Source organism: Eptatretus burgeri, chromosome 6 (assembly GCF_056783735.1).
Source record: "Eptatretus burgeri isolate ZD-2024b chromosome 6, Ebu_testis_v1, whole genome shotgun sequence".
NCBI classification, from domain to species: domain Eukaryota; kingdom Metazoa; phylum Chordata; class Myxini; order Myxiniformes; family Myxinidae; genus Eptatretus; species Eptatretus burgeri.
The window spans coordinates 85,195,897-85,207,131 of record NC_140966.1 but is presented as its reverse complement, the minus strand read 5'-3'; the positions used below and the strand labels follow the sequence as shown (position 1 = coordinate 85,207,131).

Sequence of the window (11,235 nt, the reverse complement as noted above, 5' to 3'; positions counted from 1 at the left end):
TACTAAGATGTGAATGTGAAAAGACCATCTACAAATTATGAAGGTGGTCGGGTAGAAGGTAATTGATGGCAAGAAGGAAAAGGTAGAAGTTTTATATGAATTTGAACAAAGGGGGAGTTGAGGGCTTACAACCATAGATCTGTTGTTGTTTCAGATCACTTGCACATAATCATGTGGGCCACTGTTTGCTGGAATGCTGTTGTGGATAGACGTGGCATTGTTGGTCTCGAGAAGGATATGGTTCAGTGGAAAGAGAGATTTGGGATGTTGTGTCTGCTGCTTCAGATGTGTGTTGATGAAACGCATCGTCAAAAAACAATGCCCTATTCTTTTGTGTCACCATTTTCTGCCCAAAACACTTTGCCCACAATTGAAAATTATTTCTCTTCAACTCACTTGATTCTCGTGGGAGAGCACGATGACGTTGTGACATCATACCGGTAGTCCACACATGAAGAGTGAGTACGTGATATGTGACGTAATTCTGAGAAACAAACTCGTCTGGACGGCCTTCATTCACAGCTTGATGGAGTACTGCTCTTCCCTTTGGGCTGGAGCCCCTGCCTCACACCTTGCCGTTCTTGATGCTGTGTGAGGTGAGGCCCTCAAAATCATTGGGATCTCCGGCGACGAAGCTGAGTGTCTTGGCCTGTCAGTATCGCATCGCAGACAGGTTGGTGGTCTCTTGGTATCCTACCACCTCTGTGTTGGTCTTGCGCCCTCTGCCCTCTCTTGGCTCTGTCCCTCCCAGGTTTCTGCAGGTCTACACATGGTCTACAGTAACCTTCTTCTTGTTAAACTCCGCAGAATTCAGGCTCACTGCTCACCTCCACTCATTTGTTCCTTTGTTTTTCTCACCTGTGAGACCATCTACCCCAGGCTGTTCAGTGTCATTCTTTTCTTCAGGGCTTTGAGGTAGCTGTTCACCACTATCTCAGGTTATCCCCCATCCACACTCTGGTACTCATGATATCTTCTATGCCAAATTATCCCATTCCCAAGCACTCCCCATTTCCAGGTTATTGTGATTATTTTCCCCTCTCCCCTCTTTTATTTGTTAGTTTTCGGTTGGTTTGTTCCTTTTCTGTTTCATCTCCATTTTCCCCTTCCTTTTCTTGCTGTGTTTCATTTGGTTTATGTGCAGCTTGTTCACCCTCATGTGTCCTCCCCCACCCCTTGATCTCACTCGAACTTCTACTCTGCTGTCGTGTTTTCTCCCTTTCCATTTTGTTCCCCTTCCATTCTGCTCGAGCTATTCCACGAGCCTCGATCATTCACTGTATACAAAAAAATCATAAACACTTATGCTGTTTCAGATGGCCTCATTGGCCATTCTGGTCAGTCGGAATCTGCTTAGACCCTAACGTTGTGCTATAAACAGGCATTTCGCCCCACTTCCATGTCCTCATGATGCTTGGGTGGTGAAAACAAGAGCTTTTGAATTTCAGTCCTGTTCCTCCTCAAACCCACGATTTCTTTAATATGCCTTTTATTGGCATTCAGAAATCACCGTGGGAGTTTTTATTGCCTCTGCTCCTTTCCTAATGCGGAAGCTCGCCAGGTAGCACACACCAAAGACAGTCTGGAATTGGTCAATTTGCGTGCCCAAACTAACAACCTTCCTGCTCAAATTCCAGCCCAGCAATGCTGGCTGTCTGGGTTGGATATGGGTTCACTTATTACATACATGTCTTTACTCTCTCTCTCTCTCTCTCTCTCTCTCTCTCTCTCTCTCTCTCTCTCTCTCTCTCTCTCTCTCTCTCTCTCTCTCTCTCTCTCTCTCTCTCTCTCTCTCTCTCTCTCTCTCTCTCTGGATTTGAATGTGCAACAGTGAGACCGATGACACTGGGTTGGACTGGATGGATGAAAAACACAAAGACAGACAAAGACACCAGAGTTCGACATTGAAACAGCATTGCAAAACCACTGTCGTGTAAATTAAACAATCTTAAATCTAATTTTTCTTTAGTTGGTAGTAACTGGAAAGCTTGTTCTGGGTTCCTGTTTGGAGAAAATGGCGTTTCCTGTTTCCAGTCTGAAGAAGCTCCTGTATTGAGATGGGAAGAGGGGACTCTGACTGAAAATAGGGCCGAGAAAGCAATTTCGAGTGAAAAAAAATCAGCAAGTCCTGTCTCTTACACCTGCATCATGCATGTGGCACGAAGGACCGTCTATATATTATGTACGCAAATATTGCGGAATAGTTTACTCACCTCCTCACCCCCTCTTCACCCCCTTCTCCCCCACTCTCGTGTGCTTGGTTGCTCTTGATCTTTTATTCAATTTACTCGCCTTGCATACCTAATACATAGATGGTTCCCAAGAACAGACGTGCTGAACGGCACGTGGCGTCTATTGAAGCTATAATCACTTTAACCGGACTAATAAATTGGAAATGAAAAGCAAAATTTAACAAGTAACCTGATTAATCTTTTGCGCACAGGATGCCGTTCGTGATTACCGAGGAATCCTTGATTTAATGGCATCACCTGAATCACATTTGGCTCAATTTATTTTTGCATTTTCACTCGGATTATTGCATTAAAAGGCTTCGCACACCTGCGCCGCCGTTTAATCGCACCACCACCACCACCACCACCTCCTCCTCCTCCTCCTCCTCCTCCTCCTCCTCCTCCTCCTCCTCCTCCTCCCCCTCCTCCTCCTCCTCCTCCTCCTCCTCCCCTCCTCCTCCTCCTCCCTCCTCCCCTCCTCCCCCTCCTCCTCCTCCCCTCCTCCTCCTCCCCCTCCTCCCCCTCCTCCCCTCCTCCCCTCCTCCCCTCCTCCCCTCCTCCCCTCCTCCCCTCCTCCCCTCCTCCTCCTCCCCCTCCCCCTCCCCCTCCTCCCCTCCTCATCCGTCACTCGACTTGTGACACCACGTGATCAAAACATTCACGATGTGCATCATGAGCACGTGACTCCGTCTCCACGAAACGCGGCGCGCCGAATCACGTGGTGCATCTCGAAGCTTCATATTACGACTCGAGAGCGCTCCAGGAGTGGATCAAGGTAAAAAAACAAAAAAAAAACAATAGGAATTATATGAGAGAGAGAGTCGAGATAGTCGAGATAGTCGAGAGAGAGAGAGAGAGAGAGGAGAGGAGTGGAGAGGAGGGAGGAGGGAGGAGGGAGAGAGTGGGGAGGGAGAGGAGGGAGAGAGTGGGGAGGGAGAGGATGAGAGAAAGGAGAGAATGAGAGTGTTATTCTCGAGAGTGGAACTGTAAATGCACTGCGAACAAAACAATCCAGTAATGGTAAAACGCGGACATGATTCAGTGGGGTCTGGGGAGGGTGGACGTCGATTACAGATGTCACGTTCAAGATATAGTCCTGTCGTCAGTGTAATTCCCATATCTTGATTCTAAATAATAATCATAATCATAATCATCATCATAATAACAGAGGAGTTTTATAAATCCATATATAAGGATGCTAAAGTTGCATGTTTTACCCTCATACCAGCCTCTGCCTTTGATACTATGTATGTTGAATTCAATTAGATCCACCACTGCAGAGTGAAGGCATTTGTTAAATAATTATGTGATGGAGGCAACAATTGATGACACCAAGGCAGCTTAGAATGCATTTCCACGAATGGCTTTGATCCAGTAAAGTACTCTTCTTTCATCTCATTGGAAATGTATGCAAAAAGGCTTAATTGTGGCTAATATATATATATATATATATATATATATATATATATATATATATATATATATATATATATATATATATATATTTTTTGTATTTCCCCCTGTTTCGATTAGTTGTTTGTTCCCTGAAAAACACATAGTGTGCAGTCAACCTTGCATCAGTCTCTCTCTGCAGCAGTGAAGCATGGATGTGGTGAGGGTACACGGATTCAGCAACGTGAGAATGAAGGTGCCAACGGGGCCTCACGGATGTGGAAGCTGAGGAGTCGGACAAGTGTCGCAATGAAGACACTTTGCAGAGAGAAACTGCCTGGCAAACAGAGCAGAGGATACCGGTTTCATGGAAGTATGCACAAGATGGCTGGAACGGCCCAATCGGGCCCGCCATCCCATAATCCCTGTACCATCAATGTCCTTAGTTTCCTGATCATCGCGGTGTTGTCTCACTTTTACTTATTGTACTCCACCATGCTGTTCTCCAAGCACTGAATGCTGTTCCTGTTTAAATAGTATTGCCCATTCTAACAAATGTTTGATATTTATTTCAATAACTACTCTTCAAGACCATTGTCAAGTCTTAGTAATTAACATCGAATTGCTTCACCATTCTGCTCATCATGACAGCTGCTCTTCCTGCCCTCGATGGTGATTGTTTTTGCACTGATCTTAGTAACAACTGTTCTAACAGTTGCGTTCAGACTAATATCACATCAGCTTTATCGAAGGAGGCAGACATCAGCGAACTAGTATCTACAGAACATGAGAAGTTATCGGTTTCTGTTAAGACAGTATCAGATGAACCAGCTGCTCTGGCATTGGTGGAAGAAAAGCCTGTTGGCATAGAAGCAATTGTTGAGGAGACTGCGACTGTAGCAAAGGAGGGTGGTGAAAACCTGACAATTTTTCAGCAGAGGTTGCAAGAGGCACGTGAAGACGAGACTGTGATAAAGGAGGTGGCATTTGGACGAAGAGTGGGTTTCTACCAGCTGCGTGGAGAGATTGGGAGTGGTAACTTTTCCCAAGTTCGTCTCGGTGTGCATCTGCTCACCCAAGGTGGGTTTCGATGGGTCCATTCATATTTTGATCAGTGCTGATGGATTTCTCTCCAGCATTGTGAGTTACTCATTCTCTCGCTTATTATAAAAACAAATGCCGTTAAAACATCACATTAAAATCCAATCGTTTTCTTTGACTTAAAAATGACAAAGCAGAATAATATCCTTCGTCATAAGATAGGTTCAGATTTGTCGTACAAATATCTTCTTGTTTTTCTTCATGAAACATGCACTACTCTTACAGCATTCTTTTTGATTCAACACAGAGAAGGTGGCCATAAAGATCCTCAACAAGAATCGTCTGGACCAGAAGAGTAGGCGGTTGCTGCCACGTGAGATTTCTGCCATGGAAACCTTACGACATCCTGCCATTATACGTCTCTATGAAGTACTCTTCCATCTCATTCCTTCATCGATTTAAAATCCCAATGTCCCTACTGCCGATGTCCTAACGTCTCTTCGTCCCTGCTCTCTCCTTCACAGTCTCCTTATATACAGTGGGGAGAACAAGTATTTGATACACTGACGATTTTGCAGGTTTTCCCACTTACAAAACACGTAGAGGTCTGTAATTTTTATCATAGGTACACTTCAACTGTGAAAGACGGAATCTAAAACAAAAATCCTGAAAATCACATTGTATGATTTTTAAATGATTAATTTGCATTTTATTGCATGAAATAAGTATTTGATCACCTACCAACCAGTAAGAATTCCAGCTCTCACAGACCTGTTAGTTTTGGCCTTAAGAAGCCCTCCCATTCTCCACTCATTACCTGTATTAACTGCACCTGTTTGAACTCGTTATCTGCATAAAAGACAGCTGTCCACACTCAATCAATCAGACGCCAACCTCTCCACAATGGGCAAGACCAGAGAGCTGTCTAAGGACATCAGGGACAACATTGTAGGCACAAGGCTGGGATGGGCTACAGGACAATAGGCAAGCAGCTTGGTGAGAAGGCAACAACTGTTGGCACAATTATTAGAAAATGGAAGAAGTTCAAGATAACAGTCAATCTCCCTCGGTCTGGGGCTCCATGCAAGATCTCACCTCGTGGAGCCTCAATGGTCATGAGAAAGGTGAGCGATCAGCCCAGAACTACACGGCAGAACCTGGTCAATGACCTGAAGAGAGCTGGGACCACAGTATCAAAGAAAACCATAAGTCACACACTACGCCGTCATGGATTAAAATCCTGCAGCACACGCAAGGTCCCTCTGCTCAAGCCAGCGCATGTCCAGGTCCGTCTGAAGTTTGCCAATGACCATCTGGATGATCCAGAGGAGGAATGGGAGAAGGTCATGTGGTCTGATGAGACCAAAATAGAGGTTTTTGGTTTAAACTCCACTCACCGTGTTTGGAGGAAGAAGAAGGATGAGTACAACCCCAAGAACACCATCCCGACCGTGAAGCATGGAGGTGGAAACATCATTCTTCGGGGATGCTTTTTGCAAAGGGGACAGGATGACTGCACCGTATTGAGGGGAGGATGGATGGGGCCATGTATCGCGCGATCTTGGCCAACAACCTCCTTCCCTCAACAAGAGCATTAAAGATGGGGTGTGGTTGGGTCTTCCAGCATGACAACGACCCGAAACACTAAGCCAGGGCAACTAAGGAGTGGCTCCGTAAGAAGCATCTCAAGGTCCTGGAGTGGCCAAGCCAGTCTCCAGACCTGAACCCAATTGAAAATCTTTGGAGGAGCTGAAAGTCTGTGTTGCCCAGCGACAGCCCTGAAACCTGAAGGATCTGGAGAAGATCTGTATGGAGGAGTGGGCCAAAATCCCTGCTGCAGTCTGTGCAAACCTGGTTAAGAACTATAGGAAACGTCTGATCTCTGTAATTGCAAACAAAGGTTTCTGTACCAAATATTAAGTTCTGTTTTTCTGATGTATCAAATACTTATTTCATGCAATAAAATGCAAATTAATTATTTAAAAATCATACAGTGTGATTTTCAGGATTTTTGTTTTAGATTCCATCTTTCACAGTTGAAGTGTACCTATGATAAAAATTACAGACCTCTACGTGCTTTGTAAGTGGGAAAACCTGCAAAATCGGCAGTGTATCAAATACTTGTTCTCCCCACCTGTATGAGCGTTTTGGTTTTTTTCAGAGCAGGTCATCCCACATTTTTTATTATTTTTGAAAAAAAAAAAGAATCGCGTTCTTTTAACCGATATCTGTTGTCTTAACTTCCCAAATGGTTTGATCTAGAGCCTTATTCAACCATGAAAGCAAACGAGTAACACATCCTTTATTATAAACAAATAAGTTGTTATTGTTATTATTATAAGCATGCGAAAAAAAGATGCAGAATAATAAGAAAAACAACTACTTACAATACTGTGGTACAACAGGAGTAGCTGAAGGACAAGGGGGGAAGAAGTAAAATATAATGTGGGCGGGTGATTTAGAATGAGAAAAAGCACAACATACAACAGGTGCTGAAAGCAGGAGAGCACAAGAAGTGAGGCCCGGAAACAGCATGTCAGGAGGGAGCGGTTGGTGGGGGTAGGGGTTGGGAGGGCGAAGATGTCCGGTTTTAACCACGGCAGCTTGTAAGGCGGCAGTGTTAAATTTTATCAGCCGTTATCGCAATGGAGGTGCTCTGGTGCATCAGCAACAGACAGCGAAGCACAGTGGGCTCAGTCGGAAGAGCCAGGACGGCATTCATGGCACACAAATTTATTGATCAGGAAGAGCATCAACCCTTTCCAATACTAGCCTCTCCCACACTCTGGCAAGAAATCCTGGGTATGCTAACCTTACTACTTGTTCGATTTTTGTGTGCCAGTTCTTCTTCGTTCGTATGAAGCACAATTATCGGCCAAGGGTGTGACTGTGCCGCTGATGTGCCGCCTTCTGCTGGTTAGGGCAGGAATTTCTAATTTGGCCGGTGATAACCCATATACTCTTTGTGAAGGACAGCCTGGGATCTTTATTGTCCACCAACTAATGCCAGCAGATGGGACACCCATTTAACCTCCATCTTTGAGACGGCACACACTTTGATGAATCACCATGCCCCTGAAACAACGGGGACGACAGTTCATAGCTGTGTCGGGATTTGAACCCAGCCTAGACAGCTTCGAGGTGAGTGTGTGCACGAGTTCTGAAACTGTTTAGCTTGCTTTCAGCTTATGAGCTTGAAGTTGCGCCATAACCATGGTACTGTAAACCTGGTGTTGGCTTAGCGGTGAGGGTGGTGGCTTGGGATCCTAGGGTCCTGAGTTCGAGCCCTGTTGTCCACTGAATTAACACAAGGGGGTTAACTCAGCCAGTCATCCTTCCAAGGTCGGCGAAATGATCACCAGTATACTGGTAATAGGGGCACTGCATCAGTGGCATAGCTGTGCCCCTAACCAATGATGCAACCAGCAGCCAAAAAGGCAGCACACAATGGGAACCATGGTACTTCAGTGCTCCAATCCAAGTCAATTTTTAAGCTTCTTTGATCGACTATGAACTTTTTAGACATTGTGGAATTGTACAAAATTGCCTCCAGATCATCATTACCATCAAAATCTGGCAATGACGATGATTTTCCTGGAACATCTGTTAAATCCTTCATGGGTGATCCAACCATTCTTCTTGTAACACCGAGTTTGAGTTCACTACCCCCTACTCCTCCAGAGGTTAGTAATCTTAAGAGTGTCTTTCGATACACAAGAGTACACGGGGAGCATTGACTTAGGAAGAGGCCATTTGGGCCATCATACCTGTGCTACCTCAACACCACATCAATTCAGTGCATCAGTTTATCGACTTAAATTAATTGGTGAGAAGCAGGAGGGGTGGGGTGTGGCATGAGGAGTATGGATGAGAACAGTTGGGTAGGCACTTATATCATCAGTGATGTAGCAGGGTGTCCATAAATTCCTTTTGCAACTTTTAACTATTGTAACTTTTGATGTGCACATGAGAGAAACAAGTAATAAATTGTGCATTAAACTATTAAAGCATAATTCATGAAGATTTTACCCAACAGGGTTGAAATTTTTAGGCTTCACCGTAACTGCCATCTCTCGCAATACATCGTTCAATTCGATTTTCCAACTTGTTGAATACATTCTCCAGTTGCTAAAGAGTAATTTCATGAATTGCATTTGTGATTATGGCCTGAAGTTCAACCAAATAATGTGTTTTTATGAGTAAACAACAGTTTTAAATAGCCCCACAAAATTTCGTCCGTTGGGGACAAGTCAGGAAAATGAGGTGACCAAGCAATTGGGTCACGTCTACCGATCGTTCAAGGGCTGTCGCACATTCGAAACATAGTGGTAGGGAGCATAGTCTTGCTGGTACAAGGTGATGTGTGAAAGATTTCATCGTCATAGTTCGCGAACAAAATAATTCCACAACATTGCAAAGTAACGTTCACCACTGACTATTGCTTCTTCCAAAAACGAAAGGTCCAATGATGCGTGTCTCCCTGAGTGTACACCAGACATTGATTCTTGGTGAGTCTCTTTTATGTTGCCAGACTTCCTGAGGTGTTTCTGTCCCCCAAATGTGGTCATTGTGGTGGTTGACTTTACCACTGACTTAGAAGTTGCCTCATCTGAAAATGGCAACTCGTCAAGAAACCCAGGGGAATTGTGGATTTAACAACAACAACATTAATAACAACATTAAGATTAACAAAACTTGAACTACAACGGCACTCGGTAGAGCGCATACCTCTGCCAGGCCAACCAGTTTACGTTTTGTATCCCACTGATAGCTGGTTCTGCATCCAGATCTTAACCAAAATCGAATCGGCTTATTCTTCTCACCTACCCAACTCATCCATCAAGTTTTGTCCGAATCCGTCCATAACTGTTTGAGATATCATACAGATTTGAGAGATCATGTACATGATATCTGTTTGAGATTTGAGATGTCATGTACATCGTTTTTTTTGTCCCATCTCTCAATGGTGACGAATCACTTGGAATTTTTTTTTAATTTCGTTTCCGGATCCAGATCTTCACCAAAATCGAATCAATTGGTCCTTATCACCCACCCACAAAGTTTCGTCCAAATCGGTCCATAACTTTTTGAGATATCCTGCTACCAGCCAAACAGACAGACAAACAGGGGTGAAAATATAACCTCCATCCACCTTTGTTGGCAGACATAATTATGCTTTCATATGCCATTTACAATTTGTTTCTATCATAGACTAGTTCTGGCTGGCATTTAGCATTGTAGTAGGCATTCTTCACCAAAATCTGGCTACCACTTTTTCATAAAGGATTTTGACCTGCTGAATCCAATGAGCCCGGTTGCCAAACTCTCCGACCTCGTTTTTATATCCAAAATGGCTGATTTTGAGATGGCCACCATACTAAAATAGCATTTTAAAACCGCATAACTTTTGAACCAGTGGGGCTGGAAAGACGATCCTGGGGTCTATTCTTACTGATTTTGGCATTCTAAATGGATTAGGATGGTTGTTTACTGACATAATATCACTGTACGTCTGCACTCCTGAAAAAAACCACGATTGATAATAGCATCAAAATGCCAGCTAAACATCCTGCTCAATCACCCACTGCACCTCTGATTGCCAAGAAAGTATGTAAAGCTGTGACATATCAGCCGAGCCACCACTACTCCATCTACCAGCCGTGCCTTGACCACCACTCTCTCTCTGAGCCGTGCCTCCACCACCAATCTGGTGGAGGCTTTTGAAGCAAAAGGCACAGCAAGAGGTGAAAGTACAGCATGTGTGGGTCACCATTTCGGGATCAGGAATCCGTTTTTGTCAGTACATCCACAAGTGAAGCAACCTTTTCAACAATGAACATTGTGAAAAGAAAACAGAGGAACAGATTGATAAATTAACATTTGGATTGCCTCACAAGGATTGCTGTGACGGATTACGAATACTGTGTATGAAGAGGGTCATGGAGCATCAGGCACACTCCGCTCATCCAGCTTTTAAAGTAAGTTTTAAAATCGAACTTATTATATTGTTATTATTATTATTATTGTTATTGGAATATTATCTGTATTATTTTGCTTAAAACACATACCTTAAGTAGGTGGCTTTGTATTGTTACGGATCCTGGGTTCGAGTTTTGCTATGAGGGGAAGCACTCAAGTTCCTCCCGAACATCCGGTCCTGAGGCCACCGAGCACGGATAACTCTGTGCGCCAGCGGGTTGTTTAGGCCTAAGTCACATTTGCTCTACGGCGAGGATACGGTGGCCGTACGCCCTCTGAATTGACAGAAACGTGTGGCGGCCGCAGAGTTTCTGAGGTGGCCTCAGGGTGGCCCTACGCCGTTTGGCTATATTTTACAGGTCGTAAAGTCGCCGTGGAATTATAACGCGGAGTTATAACATTTTTCATTTCTACGTTCGCTGTAGCAATTTGACAAGCCGAAAAAAAAACTGGTAAAAAAAAATTTAAAAAATTAACCCATTCGGTACCGTCCGTCTGGCCGCACGTTCGCCTTAGGGCCCCCCTGCGGTCGCCTTGCGGGCACCTTGAGGCTACCTTGCGTCTGCCTTGAAAATTCTATGGCTGCCGCAGG

General features: G+C 44.3%; 1 protein-coding gene across 2 annotated transcripts in view; it reads left to right on the top strand.

Annotated features, from left to right (window-relative positions):
* Positions 1–2,823: 2,823 nt before the first annotated feature.
* LOC147025232 (serine/threonine-protein kinase NIM1-like) overlaps positions 2,824–11,235 on the top strand; it is a 30,982-nt gene continuing 22,570 nt past the window's right edge. The window contains exons 1-3 of one of the 2 annotated variants that reach the window (XM_085885994.1): positions 2,824–3,006; positions 3,826–4,703; positions 4,972–5,093. In XM_085885994.1, coding sequence (XP_085742120.1) covers positions 4,268–4,703; positions 4,972–5,093 — 558 coding nt within the window. In that variant the 5' untranslated portion in view covers positions 2,824–3,006; positions 3,826–4,267. Of the gene's footprint in view, positions 3,007–3,728; positions 4,704–4,971; positions 5,094–11,235 lie in introns of those variants that run through there. The other variant, XM_085885995.1, reaches the window with a different exon arrangement.